The sequence below is a fragment of the Tupaia chinensis genome, unplaced genomic scaffold, assembly GCF_000334495.1.
Source record: "Tupaia chinensis unplaced genomic scaffold, TupChi_1.0 Scaffold000274_1, whole genome shotgun sequence".
Lineage (NCBI taxonomy): Eukaryota > Metazoa > Chordata > Mammalia > Scandentia > Tupaiidae > Tupaia > Tupaia belangeri.
Window position 1 is genome coordinate 2,482,118 of NW_006159756.1, and position 16,122 is coordinate 2,498,239.

Genomic DNA, 16,122 nt, shown 5'->3' on the forward strand with positions numbered 1-16,122 from the left:
GCATTTGGAACTTGGGGGAGATAAGAGAACGGGGCAAATGATCCAGTTCTAAGCCTCATCTCTTAAAAAAAAAAAGAATTAGAGAGACCTTTCTTGCTTATGAAAGAAAGAAACTTAAGAAAAAAGAAAAAGGAAAAAGGCCAATGGCACAGGGTGAAACAATGCTCTGTAAACAGACCCACATGGGAAGCATCTCACTGTTTGTCTGAAGACCTTGTAGGGCACATGTCTTGTCTGTGATCCAGGTCTAGCTGAAGCTGGAGTTGGGTAGTGGCATGAGAACCCTTTTTGGGATGCTGTCTCCATCATTCTTGCTCATGGAAGAAAGAAATTTAAAAAAAAAAAAAGAAATAGGGGAACTAGCAATTGGCATAATGGTTATGTCATTGGACTCCTATGGTTCGACCATGGTTCGAGTCCTGGGCCTGGCAGTTTAAACTCACGCCAGGTGCATGTGCATGTGTACCCAAGATCCTGAGAGGAGAATGGAGAAGGGATTGTGGCATGGCCATTCCCCCTTGGGGGGGGTGTGATTTTTTGCTTCTCTGTCTTTCTGGCAAGTGCATGTGTCCTATAGCAAAAACCTCTCAAAAAAAAAAAAAAAAAGAAAGAAAGAAAAGAAAAGAAAGAAAAAGAAAAAGAAAGAAAGAAATAGGAATTATCACATTTTTTCTCTCTGGCTTCTAGAAAACGGAGACCCAAATGTGATGGGTCTATGCAGCTATTTAACTCAATGATTAGCATATATAATTCTCCTGCCATACTTAAAATTCCCTTAATTGGTCATATTCTATGAGTGAATACACACACGCATATATATATACATACAAATATTCTTTGCTGGGATTTACATCAACTCCTATTGGGACACAGAACATAAAGAGGTACTGAGGGCCAGCAGGTGGTATAGGGGCTAAGGCGTTGGACTCCCATGTGGCCAACAGCAGTTTGAGTCCTGGAACCAGAGGTTTAGAAGTCACACCAGACACGTGTGCATGCATGTCCAAGGTCCCAAGAGGAGAATGGAGAAGGGATTGTGATGTGGCCACTGGGTGGTGATTTCTTGCTTTCTGCCTCCCTTATCTCTTTAATGAGTGCACGTGCCCTACAGCAAAAATCTCACTCTCAATAAAAAGTAAGTTTCTATGAAAGGAATAACAAAGTGGCAAATCTCAATAGGAGCGCAAAAAGTAGATTTTTTAAGCTAAACCTAGGAAAATATGCAGTTTTAATAGGCTGAGGAAGAGGCTAAGGGAATAATATGAGCAAAGGCCCAGGGATGAAGGTTGGGAAACTAGGAATTTGGAGTGAGTATGGAAAGTGGTAAGAGAGAAACCTAGTCTTATAATAGAGTATGTTACAGACAAAAATAAAGTTAAAAAGACCTGATTTAGTGATTTCTTAAATTAGGTACATCTGGGCCAGCAGATGGCATAATGGTTGTATCACTGGACTCCCACATAATTGACCCATGGGTTTCAGTCCTGCACCTAGCAGCTTAAAATGCAAGCCAGGCATATGTGCATGCATGCCTAAAATCCTGAGAGGAGAATAGAGGAGAAGGGACTGTGGTGTGGCCATCCTCCCTGGGGGGTGACTTCTCGCTATCTGTCTGTCTCTCCAGCAAGTGTACACGCCATATAGCAAAAATCTCTCAATAAAAGAAAAAAAAAATAGGTACTTTCTCATACAAGGACAGTTACCTGAAGCAGCTCTTTAGCTGAACCCCTCTTCTCCACGTCCATCTCAAGACAACGGTTCAGAAAGTCCCGGAAGATAGATGACAGCTTCTCTGGGTTCTGAAGCTCCGGGGTCCCGTTGGTGGCAATGAGGTACAAGGCCTGGCAGTACAAATGGAGAATCTCTGTGAGCGCCAACTAGGGTTCTCTCCTGGCCTCCAAACGCACCTCTAGAAATACAGCCAGATGCCTTATGCTCTAGGGTGCAGAGTGCCCGATATGGTACCCTGGACATCCTATGAGCTAAGGACTAGTTTTAACATACAAAGGTCTTGTGACCACACGCAAGCCACTGAGCTTCCAACTTCCTCATCTGTAGAATAAGGAGAATACTGCCTAACTCATATGTATATAAAAATGTTAGTGTATATAGAGAGCACTTTGTAAACTTACAATGCCACAAACCTGAGCTATTTTGATTATAGATCTAAAGGTTTATTATTCATTTTGCCTGATGAATTAAGCATCTGCCTACTTGCTGGCAGAAATTACTCCCAGTACCTTCACCTCAGCCATTCAAGAACTGATCGCTTCCAGCAGGAGACGAATCTAAAAGGTAAGTATTCAGGGTCGGCAGGTGACCTGGAGATTAAGGTGCTGGATCTTTCATGGCCAACTGTGCTGTTTGAGTCTCAGACCCAGCGGCTTGAAAACCACGCCAGATACACATGCAAGCGTGCTCCAAATCCCGAGGCTGAAGGAGAAAGGACTGCGGCATGGCTACCCCTTCTGGGAAGTACTTTCTCACTATACCCTCTTCCTCTCACTCTGGTGAGTGCACATGCCCTACAGCAAAACTTAAAAAAAAAAAAAAAAACGTATTCAGTTAAACACAAACAAGTTCACTGTTGCCCTAACACGACATATCTCTTGAGAAAGGTAAAGAAAAACAATACTACTAAACCTTACCAAACACTCAGCACTTTAACTCACCAAGTACTCAAGTAAGCACTGCCTAATTCAAAGAGCACACTAACCCTGGGTAACAGACAAGGCAAAAATTGCCATCCCCATTTCACAGATAGGGTCCAGAAACGTAAAGATTGGTGTGTCCTCTGACTCTAATCCCAGTGTTAGTTCTGTCCTGTCCCACCGGTCATCATCCTCAAATCTCTGGAGGCCATCTTGAGGCAGGGAGGTTGGGTTCTATGTAGAGCCAAAAGGCAGGGCTGGGACACCAGAGAAGGCTGTTTCAGTTTCAAACACTGACACACTCTGAACAACCAGTGACATCCAGGGTGACGTGAGCAGGTGGTTCAGGGTAGGCCACCACCTACCAGCAACCACACACGGGATTCCTGCACTGCACGGGAGGCTGCAGGAAGTGAGAGCAATCAGGAGAACTTTCCCGTGTGCCTCCACCCCGGACTGCCAACTGGCCTGCATCTCTGCTGACACACCCGCTCTCCCTCCCCCTGCTGATTACACGCTGCTTTCCCTCTCTCACTACAATGGATAAACTGCCTGTGCTCGGATGGAATGTCCTCATCTGCTTCAGGACATCACTCCTACAGTTGTCACTTCTCTGTGCATGACCATTTTCTCCCTCTCCACAGGATCATTCCCATCAACACACATCATCTTTTAAAAAGGCAAACAAATCCGTCCCTGACTCTGCTTGAAGATATTGTTCTGTGTGTCACCCTCACAGCAAAACTCCTTTAAGGGGGGAAAATAACAAAAAGCAAGTGTTTATACATGCCATCTTAATTTTCTCTTCTCCTGCTCTCAAAGATTTACTCTAACAAAGTGTTCATCTCCATCTCTCTAGTCACAACTGATCGTCAAGGTCATCAATAGCCACTAACATTGGCAAATCCAAAGTTCATTGCTTGGGGCCAGTGGCATGTGGTTACGGCAACAGATACCCACATGGTTGACCACGGTTTGAATCTCAGACCCAGTGGCTTGAAACACACTGGGTACGTGTACATGCATGCTCAAAATCCGGAGAGCAGAAGGGACTACAGTGTGCCCATCTCACCAGGGGCTGATTTCTTGCTTTCTGTCTCTCTGGCAGCTGCATGCACCCTATAGCAAAAAAAAAAAAAAAAAAAAATTAATTAAAAAAATAAACAATTGTTTTGGGCTGGCCGGTGGTATGGTGGTTAAAGGCACTGGATTCCCACAGGGCCGACTGCAGTTCGAGTCCCGGACCTGGCGGCTTGCTTTCTCACTTTCCCTTTCTCTTTGTCTCTGGTCAAATTAAAAAATAATAACTGGAATTAAATATGTGTGTATGTGTGTGTGTGTGTGTGTGTGTGTGTGTGTATACCCATACACACTTTTTAAAAATTTGTTCTTCAGTCTGTTTTACTCCACCTACCAGTAACACAGTAACCCATCCTTCTCAAAACGCCGTTTCTTGTCCTCCAGGATGCTCTTCTCTCAGTTCTGTCACACTACGAAATCCACTCCTTGGTCCACTTTTGCTAGTTCCTCCAGCCTATAAACACTGGACTAACCCAGAACTCAGTGCTCAAACCTCTTCCTTCTTTAACTGCATGCACCTCCTAGGTGAGTGATCCATCCACTTCTGATTCTAAACACCAACTATATGCTACACAGATACATTTATATTTGTAGTCCTGACTTCTCACCCTTGAGCTCCAGACTCACATACTCTGCTCTACTCAACAGCTCCACTTGAATATCTAATGAATATTTCAAATTAATGCATTCAACACATTTTTTTTTCTTCTGACTGGCAGAAGGCATATGTACTCATGAGACAGAGACACAGAGATAGAAGGGGGAGAAAGCACTCCCCATGAGGCATGGTTCCACTGCAATCCCATCTCCATTTCTCCATCCTTTCAGGATTATGGGCATGCACACACACCTGGCATGTTTTTCAAGCCGCCTGAACCAGGATTCAAACCATAGTCAGTCATGTGGGATCTGATTCCCCTAACTACCAGACTACAGGGCTGGCCCTAAATCAGCTCTTTACTACCCCACTTAACCATGTTCATCATCATCTCAGTAAATGGCAACTTAATTTTTTTTTTTTTACGCAACTCCGACCTAAACCTTATAGTCACTGCTATTCCTCTTTCCTCATATCCACTTCAGTTTGTCGAGTATCGCTTTGAGACAGTTCCTGAGTCTGACCACTTCTCATTCTCACCAGTGTGGTCCAAGCCACTACTTTAATCCTAGCTATTACAACAGTCCCTCAGTTTATTTTCCATAAAAGTAACCAGAATGATCCAATTAAATCAAAATTGACATATTATTCCTTAGGCCAAATCTTCCAATGACTTCCCAGCTCTACAGAATAAGAACAAATTCTCACCAAGGCCTCCATGATCTTACCTGTGGGTCCCCTCTGCTTTTGCCTGTCATCCTCCACCCTCCTCACCTCACTCACTTCAGGGACACTGGCTTCCTAGCTTTTCCCAGGATGCACCAAGCTCATTGTCACATCAAGTCCCTTGTACACTTGATATCTAGAAGACTTATATACTTGATACCTAGAAGTCTCCTAAGAGTAATCTCATGGCTTACTCCTTTATTTCCTTAGGTCTCTGCAAAAATAACAGAAGAGAGAACTTTCCTCTGCTCTAAACAAAGGAGGGGAGACATAGACACCCTCGTTCCCCATTATGACTCAACTCTGCCATTTTCACAGCACTTACTGTCTATTACTACATATTGATTTGTTTTATTATTAGAACAGTTTCATATGATAGGAACTTAAATCATTGTTGAATGACTAAATGACTGCTAATATTCTTTTCCTTTGAGTATTTATACTTTAAGTTCAACAGTGCCTAGTTTTATCCAGAAAAGAGATATCCAGGTTAAAAGTCAGAGAAAATGGTCCAAGTCCCATTTCCTGGGACAAGAGACAACGGCCCAAATAACGAAATAAGACTGGTAGCACTCACTCTCAGAGGGTTTTCATTGAGGTAAGGGGGTTCCCCTTCAATCATTTCGATGGCCATGATGCCCAAGGACCAGATATCAACCTTGGGCCCATAGGCCTTCCGTGTGACAACCTCTGGCGCCATCCAGTATGGGGTTCCCACCATGGTGCTCCGTTTACTCTGCTCTGGGGTTATCTGTGCACAGAATCCAAAATCAGCTGGGAAAGGAAAAGAAAAGAAAGGATATACAGTTATAATACTCCTTCAACAAGAGCCGACCATGTGCCTATCCCTAGGGGTCAAGCTGGCTCAAGATGGGGTCAGGTAGAGGTGTCAAGTCTCTGCTGGGGATGCTGAGTCTGTCTGTCTGTCTTTGTCTCTTTCCACCTCCCTCCATCTCTCTTGCTCATGGAAGGAATAAACTTTTTGAAAAGTTTGGTGAAAGAATGAATGAGATTACATAAAACATTTTTTCAAATTATTCACTAAATGTTTCTCATTCTAAATGAAATACTGCTTGAAGGCAGGCAAAATAAATCCTCAATGTCCATCATGGGGCTTGCATAAAGTAGGCATTCAGTATTTTTTTGGGGGGGCTTAACATGTAAATTAATGAAAAAATAATGAACTGACACTTCATGATAACACTGAGAACTACAAAGAGCCCACATATTCAGTGACATATAAAGACCCTTTGGAAAGTGCTGAAGGCACTGTTATTTAATAACCATCCCACAGGAGACAGGGCCCCACAGGGAGAGTGATTACTATCACTCCTACTTACTTAGCTTGACAGAGCCATCCATTCCCAACAGAATATTGTCACTCTTGATGTCTCTGTGAATGACCTGGTTTGAATGCAGAAACTCCAGAGCCTGCAAACACTATTGAAATGGTATGGGCAGAGGGAGAGAGGAAGGACATTTAACACAGAAGACTTACTAGAAAATCAACTAATTCAACCCCCACATTTTAAGACAAAAAGAAGCAAGACCCTAGTGAGTAAAATGACTTTTCTCAAAATAGTGGCAGAGTTAGGTCTAGAATCAAGTTTTTTTTTTCCTTTTTTTTGGAGAGGTTTTTGCTATAGGGCACGTGTGCTCACCAGACAGACAGAGAGAGACAGAGACAGAAAGCGAGAAATCACCCCCCAGGGGGGATGGCCACGCCGCAATCCCTTCTCTCTATTCTCCTCTCGGGTTCTTGGGCATATATGCACACACGCCCAGTGTGAGTTTTTAAGCCACCAGGTCCGGGACTCGAACCGCGGTTGACTACGTGGGAGTCCAGCGACATAGCCATTACACTAACTGCTGGTCCCAAGTTTTCTATCTTCTAAGTATTCTCTTAACACCCTGTGCTGCCTTCCACCATATAATACTTTTTCAAAGAAGTTCCTCCAACATATTTGGTATATATGTGGTTTTTAAAATTTAATTAATTAATTAATCAATTTGTTTGTTTGTTTAAATTTGACCAGAGAGGGACAGAGTGAGAGAGAGTGAGAGAGATGGAAAGTGAGAAGGTAAGCCACCAGGTCCAGGACTCGAACCGTGGTCGGCCAGGTGGGAGTCTAGCATCCTCAACCACCACGCCATCCTCCAGCCTGTGTTTTGTTTCTTAAGAGAACATTAGATCTTTGATAAGGAGTCTGAGGCCCAAGAAAAATGAATGAACAAGAATAAAAAGGATATCGCAAGGCCAGAACTGGAGGGAAACAATTAGAAAGGTCGGCGTATGGAGGTGCTGTTAGAGGCCGCCAGTCAGAAGGATAATCCTATGTTGGCACGGACATCTTTTGTACTATTTTAGATGTACTGAATTTCAACTATTCACAGAACAACTTAAGTCAAATATCTAACAGGCAACCAAACTTATGAACCTAAAGTTCCATGCAGAGATAAATATTTACACGTTATTTGTAAGGAAGTGCTATCTTTTTTATCTTTTTTTTTTTTAAGTTACAGGAGTGGTTGAAATTGGCAAAAAATATAAAACAACCAGCCCAGAAAACACTTAGTAGGCAGAATAAGTAACTGAGACAGAATGACACCTGTTCTGTCACTACCTCACTGACCATATCGTGGGAAACACCACTCTCTGCTCCTCTGTTTTTCCCTCTGTAAAATGTGAGGATCAGAGGAGATGATCCCAGGTTTTCTACTAAATCAAATAGTTTTGAGTTCATCAACCCAAAGCTAAATTGTTACCTTTTACCAATTAAAAAAACACTGAAGGAGCCAGCAGGTGGTACAGAGGTGGAAGGCTCTCGACTCCCACATGGCTGACCACAGTTCAAGTCCCAGATTTGGTGGCTTGCTTTCTCACTTTCAAGCTCTCTCTTCTCCTCTCTCTTTCTCTCTCTCTCATCTTTCTCTGGTGAGCGCATGTGCCCTATAGGAAATTAAAAATAATAATAAAATTGAATAATTTTTAATAAATCTGAAAATGCTAACCAATATGAAAATAGGATTCAAACAGACATAACTTAATACCTTTTTTCTGAGAGGCTTTTTTTTTTTTTTTCTGTAGGGTGCATGCACTCGCCAGAAAGATAGAGACAGAGAGAAAGAAAGTGAGAAATCACCCCCCTAGGGGGAATGGCCAAACCGCAATCCCTTCTCCATTCTCCTCTCGGGATCTCGGCACGCACACACGTGCTCCCAGCATGAGTTTAAGCCACCAGGTCCAGGACTTGAACTGCAGTTGACCACATGGGAGTCTAGCGACATAGCCATTATGCCAACTGCTGGTCCCCCAGCCTCACTGGCCGGTGAGCACTCCCCCCATGACCGAGAACAGCCAGCAGCCACTGGTTCTGGGACTTGTTATTATTTACTTCTTTTTGAGAGAGAGAGATTTTTGCTATAGGGTGAGTGCACTCACCGGAGAGACAGAGAGACAGAAAGTAAGAAATCACCCCCCAGGGGGTATGGCCATGCTGCAATCCCCTCTCCTCCATTCTGCTCTTAAGATTTCGGGCACACACGCACATGTGCCCAGTGTAAGTTCCAAGCCACCAGGTCTGGGACTTGAACTACAGTGGACTACATGGGAATCTAGCAAGGCACCCATTACACCATCTGGTGGTCTCTATTATTATTAATTTGACCAGAGAAAGACAGAGAGAGGGAAAGTAAGAAAGCAAGCTCAGGCCCAGGACTCAAACCACAGTCGGCCATGTGGGAGCCCGGCACCTTTAAGCACCACACTACCTGGCAACCCTGTATCCTTTCATTTCTAAGGACACGGCAGTGGTTACATTAAGAGCAAATCAATATCCAGAACTGGCTTTTCCCCAAAATGTAAGGAGACCAAGTTTCTGGATGCCAGCATTTTGCATAATAGCCCAAAAATTAAACAACCCAAATGTCCATTAACTGATTAATAGATAAATGAAATGGATTATTATTTGGAACCAAAAGGAATGAAGCACTGACATATTACAACCTGAGTAAATCTTCAAAACATTATGCTAAGTGATGAAACCAGCCACAAAAGAGCTCATATTAAAAAGAAATGTCTAGAAACATTTTAATATAAAATGTTTTATATAAAATGTCAAGAACAAGCAAATTATACACATAGAAAATAGACTGGTGTTTGCACAGGGCTGGGAGAGTCAGGGTGAGGGGATATGAGAAGCCACTGTTAATGGTTATAAAGGTTCTTTTTGGGGCAATGAAAAATGATCTAAAATCTATTAAGATGATGCTTATACTATATGAACACACTAGAACTCTATGATACACTGAAAACCCGTGAATTGCGTACTTTAAATGAGTGAGTTTTATGGTATGTGAATTATATCTCAACAAAGCGGTTTAAAAAGGGAGGAGATAATCTCTACTAGAAGTTAAGAATAGTAACACCACTACAACATTTAAATTTCTTCCAAAAGCTTTTTGATCCGTATAATACCCTGAAGGCATATAGAGTGTGAATTTTGCAATTTCCATTTACAGATGAATAATGTGAGGCAAAATCATTTCCCCAAGTACTCATATATGCATGTATTCTAAACCAGTGAAAGGTTTCTGGAGGTGGAGGGTGAAAAACTCTTAGTATCACAATAGTGTGTGGCCTCCAAAGAGCCACAGTATAGAAACAGATACACAGTATTATCTAAGGTATTAAAATTTCATAGAGGAAATGTGATTAGGAAAAAATGTCTAAAAAGGCTCCTGGGGTTTCTTTGATTTAAGTTAAAACAGGTTTTCTTAGCAGTAATGAGTGAACTCACCATTGAAAGTAGTTAGAGTAAGTAGGAAATTGTGTGATCAATGCAATGTGGGTGGGAAGGGAATGAAGGACAATTGTGGACACCAGAGGTGGTGTGAGAGGAGGGTGGGAAGGGACAGAGGGTCAGAAAGAGGGGTGGAAATATTTCTAGGAACTAGAAATGGAAAATTTTTTGTAATGTGCATGATTGAGTCACTATACAGTGTGTACTGGATGGGAGATCACATTTTGTGTGTTGTGATGATGCTTAGGGAAGGGATGTAAATTGAGTTACAAAAAAAAAAATGTTTCAGAAAAAAAAAAAATCTATTCAATGACTGCAGTAGGATATGTAGCCCCAGCTAGGTACTACTTTATAGGATGCGTAAAGTTAGACTTGTGTTCATGGAAATGTGTGTGTAACCTGTGTTTGCTATGAGGGTATTTGGATTGATTAGGGTCTTTGGTGATTCAATAAAATGTGGGGGGAAACAGGTATAGAAAGCAAACATAGATACCAGAGACAGTGTGGGAGGAGAATGGGAGATGGCAGAGGGTAAGAGATAGGGAAGCAAGGATGGGGGGAAAAAGCTAAGCATACAGAAAACAAGAAATTTTAAAAATGGAGAGGGGGTGGGAGGGTGAGGAGCATGTATTAATGGTAGAGCAAAGAAACAAAACTAAGAATCCAGGCTGGTAGATAATTTCATTAACCTACTACTGTGCACTCTAGACCCAAAGTTGTTAATGCAAAGGTGGCCATATTTACCACGGTAGTGTTGACTTCGTGTTCTTTTTCTTAACATCAATTAAATACAACTACGTAATGTCATCTGTATGCTTCCAGATCTTACACCATCAAAGTCCAAATATGCAACTGTATTAGTCCCATAAAATCTTGAACTTCACCTTAATCTTCTATTCTTGCCCTGATTTTGAAATTTGTCCATTATAGGATCATTGGAAAATTTGAGTCTCATCAGCAAAATACACAATTATCCTCACTATTCCCTTTGTATCTTCCCTTTGTAGCTTCTTTCTTCTCCCCTTTTTTTTTTTTTTGGAGAGGTTTTCGCTATAGGGCACGTGCGGTCGCCAGACAGAGAGAGACATAGAGACAGAAAGTGAGAAATCACCCCCCAGGGGGGATGGTCACGCTGCAATCCCTTCTCCTCCATTCTCCTCTCGGGATCTTGGGCATGCACGCACACGCGCCTGGCGTGAGTTCTAAGCCACCGGGTCCGGGACGCGAACCGCGGTCAACTACGTGGGAGTCCAGTGACATAGCCATTACACTAACTGCTGGATCCCTGTAGCTTCTTTTTTAAATGGAAACGTGAAAACATAGTTATCCCCTGGGGACACAACATCTCATAAAAGGCTTTACTGTTTTCTCTTTCTCTTGCACCAACATATTACAGGCCCTAAAAATTTTATAGCAATGAGGAGAAAGGAAAATATCTATTTGAGCTTTGTCTGCTGTTTCTTTTGCCTCGGAGTATTTTACCCTAGATGGTTGCTGGCTTGCTTCTATACAGCATTTAAATGTTTACACATGTCTGTGGTGCCACCTGCCTTGACTCCCCTTTCTGCAACTGCCTATCCTACCCTACTTCTGCCACTGCCTTCATACCCTGCATTTGTAGCATTCATAGCACATTAGTGGAGTAACAGAGCAGAATAAAAATACAATTAAAAGATATGTCCATCTAAAAGAGAGAAGGGGAAATAATGTATATACAGTAGTTATTTTATTATTTATTCATTTATTTATTTTAGAGAGATTTTTGCTATAGGGCATATGCATTTTCCAGAGAGACAGACAGAGAGGGAGACAGAAAGCGAGAAAACACCCCTCAAGGAGATGGCCACACTACAATCCCTTCTCCTCCAGTCTCCTCTTGTGATTTTGGGCATGCATGCACATGCGCCTGGCATGAGTTTTAAGTCACTGGGTCCAGGACTCAAACCGTAGCTGACTACGTGGGAGTCCAGAGATATAACCATTATACCATCTGCTGATCCCAACAGCAGTTATTTTAAAGACTGAATTGTTAATGACATTTTAAGTACACATTTTCTGGTATTTTCTAATCTTTCTACAATGGATAGAATAAAGCTTTCCTTAAAAAAAATCATAGTGATAGCAATTATAAAACACAGGACTAGGGCAGGAATGATGGGGGCACCTGCACTAATTTCTCCCACTCGGCAGAGCCCAGGCTGAAATCATGCTGGGTGTGGAACTTCAAGTGATAGGGATATAGAGACCACTTCCTGCCCGAAGCTGCTTGGCCCCTGGCCTTACCTCCCGGCACACAGCTGCAATCTGGCCTTCATCCATGCAGGTTTCTGTCACCACGTCTGTCAAGGAGCCTCCAGCCAAGTATTCCATGACAACCCACAGCTCATCTCCCACAAGGTAACTGTAAGAGCACAGGTGAAGAGCAAGAAGGAGCCGTCAGAGAGCTCAAGTGACAGCAGTGGGTTCCGAGGGTAAGCCTACACAGAGTGAAACTGCGTCTCAGCCAGCACGGAAGAGGCCAGGATTCCTCACTTTGAGGAAAATCAGAATCTGGGAGGCAGAGACTTTAAACCTCACTGACTTTAAATCTCTTAAGCAAATTCTTGAAGCAAATAAAGCATACGTGTTCTGTGAAGCCCCAAAGGACACAACTAAGATGGCTCAATTGAAGATATAATAAAATTGTATTTTATCACAACGCAAAGGAATACTTCCTAAAATTAGAAAAACTGGCACAGTTCTCATATCTCTAGAAGCATCCAAACAAGGAACATCTGAACATCTGACAAAGAAGGGATTTGGTAAATGTTCTCAACATTAGGAAGAGCCACCAAACATCTCTGAGAGTTCTACTAGACCCAAGATCCATGAGACCAAGTACTGGCTCTTGTTCAAAACTCTATCCCTAAGTCTAGAATAGCAGATGTCAATTTACTAAATAAATTAATGAAAAAAATAAAAGATTCTTGTAAATAATAAATAAATCATGGTGATAGAAGTCCTTTAAAAGCTGTAAAGTGTGGTAGGCAGTCATGTTGAGAATGATCTCTATTTTGAGGATCTGTTATTCTAGGAATGGAATTAATTTAGCTAGGGTTGCAGAGCCAAAGCCTCTTCTGATAAGCCAGGGCTACCATTTGGTAATGTATCACTGGGAGAAACTGGGCTGATGTGAGAACTGACTGTCTCGCTCAGGGGCTGGATTACTCAGAGCCTGCCCAGTCAATGTTTCCTCATCTGTAAAACGAGATGAACAAAAACAAGGTTGGGGCCAGATGGTGGTGCAGTGGGAAAATTTGATTCTCTGCAAAGTTTACTCACATGGAAGGGCTCTGGTTTGCACCTGTAGACTTCCCTAAAGGAGCAGGGCATGGACATGCCCCGATCTGTGGCTGGGAGTGCATCATGGTGTTAAAACCACATTGGGGTGCTTTCTGTCTGTTTCTCTCTCTCTCTCTCTCTCTCGCTCATGTAAGAAACAAATAAATGGACTTAAAACAAAAAAGAGGCTAATCCAGAGCCATACAGACCCTTCTGCTAGCCCTGGACAAAGGAGCTAGATTGGAAAACACCTTTCTTGGGTTGGCTTGAGCTTTATCTTCAGCCTTATACTGGGACTTCTGCTAAAGAGATTTTTTTTTTTTTAATTTTAACAAATGGACATGAGCAAAGATTAAGATTTGATTCCTAGTCTCTTGACTACTCATCTGATGCTCTTTCCATAAAACTACAGTCTGGTAACTAGAAGTCTTGTAACTTTTATATTTACATGAACAGTAAACATGACTAAATATTTTTTCAATAATTTCCTTTAATAGAGAACACTATAGGGTCATGAACTGCTACAGTCTGAATGTCTGTATCCACTAAAATTCATATACTGAAAATCTAGTCACCAATGTGATGGCAATAGGAGACGGGCGTCTGGGAGGTGATTAGATTGTGGTGGCAGAGATGTGTTCAATGGGATCAGTGCTCTTTAAGACAAGCTCCAGAGAACTGCTCTGCCCTGTTCACCACGTGAAAGCATGATAGAAGACACCACATATGGACAGACAGTAGGCCTCCCCCAACACCAGGTCTGCTGGCACCCAGGCCTTGGACCTTCCGGCTTCCAGTGGTCAACCTTCCCAGTAGCAGGAACCGGCCTCATGGAAGACAACCCTACAGAGCAGGGTTGGGGGTGGCCCAGGATGACCCAAGCATACCATGTCCACTGGGCTCCCATTTCCACCACTACCACGCTGCAATATACAATACAACAATCACACAACAGTAAGTCCACGTTCCCATAGGAACCTAGTACATTAAGTTGTACTGAGTTTAAAGAGTCCTACTTTTTCCATAGTTGTGACATCTCAAATGAAACATTTAGCATTAATTATTACATTTAAAACATTTGGGTGAGGGGGAGGGAACATGTGCTCACCAGAGAGAGACAGACAGACGGAAAGTGAGAAAGCATCCCCATGGGGGAATGGTCATGTTGCAATTCTTTCTCCTCCATTTCTCTGTCCTCTCAGGATTTTGAGCACACACATATACATGGGCCTATTTTTCAAGCCGCTTGGTCCAGGGCTCAAACCATGCAGTAGGTTATACAGGATCTGGCCACCGTAATCACATCACCTGCTGGCCCCTGAATACTGCATTTTAAGACAGTACAGATAAATAAAATACTAAGGTGGGTGAGCAGGATAAGGAAAGATTTGGGATGCAGAACCAAGGAAAGCCTAGATGTTTAACTCAGGCAGATGGGCTGAAGGGCTTCGAACAGAACTAGGGACGACTGTTAGAAGATACAGGGTGGCAGGATTTAGCTTAAGCCCAAGGATTTTGCAGCAGTCAGAGGCAAACAGCATCAGGCAGGGTAACGGAGGAGGTTCCCATATTGGTAATGTCCTCTCTTCTTATAGCCCCACCGTCTACTGTTCCCAGAGGCCCTGTCCCTGTCAGGCTCTACTGCTCCTACCTGTCCAAGTAGTTCACAATGTTTGGGTTCTTGTTTTCCCTCATGACCAGAATCTCATTAATAATCAGCTCTTTCTTCGGCTGCTGCTGAAGATTCATCTGCTTAATGGCCACCTGAAATCAGAGTACAGTCAATGTGCAGCCAGAGTCATTTGGCATTTACTGAGCACCTACTTAGCACCAGACTCTAAGTACGAAGGAAGCAAAAGTGAGTGAGATATAATCTGAGCCCTCGAGTAATTCACAGTTTATTAGTGAAGAACAATCATCCTCACAGTGATAACTGTGAGCAGTTATCACAACAATGATCACCTCCCTCTGCAAACCAAACGTGCTATCCTCCCTTAAAGCCCTGTGAGATCAAACTTACACTCTCTTACAGAACTCAGGATGTGCTACCTTGGGTGTGTGTGCACACAGGCACTTCCGTATGTATTTCTAGGAGTTTGAGGGCTAGACCAAAAACCCAGAGTCCCCAGTACCAAGCACAAGGTTTGACATGCAGAGTCCCCAGCAATGTTTGTGAAAAAGAAGAGAGAAAGAGAGAAACCGGTGGGTAGATAAGTTCTTTGGACACCACAAAAAGTCAGCAGTAGGCTACTATCCCTAGAATTATACTTCAAAATACTTGTTAAGTGTTCATTCCCTAGAGATGTCCCCTTTTCCTGCTTAGTGAACAGAAATACAAACATCTAGGGAACAGCAAATGGCATAGCGGTTACATCGCTGGACTTCCACATAGTCAACTGATGTTTGAGTCTCAGATCCAGTCACTAAAAAACTCACACAGGGCACATGTGCATGTGTACCCAAAATCCCGAGAGGGGTGATTTCTCGCTTTCTGTTTCTCTGTTTGTCTCACAAGTGCACGCACCCTATAGCAAAAATCTCCCTAAAAAAAAAATTAATTAATTTAAAAAAAATATATATATATATATGAACATGTAATGAGACTAAATTGTCTTTCTAGAAACAGCAAGAAATATAAAGGATGATTCACATTTTTATGGGAAAAATCCCTGACTCTATTATTTCTTCTAGTCAAGCCTGAATAGTTTTCTGCAGAAACCTAGTTAATCATTAGGGGCAGAAATAATTCTCCTAAACATTCTGGCCACCTCCCGTCCTTACCCAAAGCGAGAAGACACTGCTTTGCAGTGAGGTTTCCTATCAGATCAGGCTCTCACGTGTGAAGAGAAACACAGTGGTCCGAAGACATTAAGCACAGTAAGTCCTTGTAACACACATTAAGGACTGGAACCAGAAAAGGGCCTCTGGAGCTCTTCAGGCATTC

The 16,122-nt window shown here is 42.6% G+C and overlaps 1 protein-coding gene across 2 annotated transcripts in view; it reads right to left on the reverse strand.

The window, feature by feature from the left end:
- The window catches only part of PAK1 (p21 (RAC1) activated kinase 1), a 123,550-nt gene that overhangs the window by 4,173 nt on the left and 103,255 nt on the right, over positions 1–16,122 (reverse strand). For both annotated transcript variants that reach the window (XM_006149976.2, XM_006149975.3), the window contains exons 10-14: positions 14,830–14,942; positions 12,141–12,258; positions 6,396–6,495; positions 5,633–5,829; positions 1,704–1,841 (exon numbers count right to left, since the gene is read on the reverse strand). In XM_006149976.2, coding sequence (XP_006150038.1) covers positions 1,704–1,841; positions 5,633–5,829; positions 6,396–6,495; positions 12,141–12,258; positions 14,830–14,942 — 666 coding nt within the window. The remainder of the gene's footprint in view (positions 1–1,703; positions 1,842–5,632; positions 5,830–6,395; positions 6,496–12,140; positions 12,259–14,829; positions 14,943–16,122) is intronic.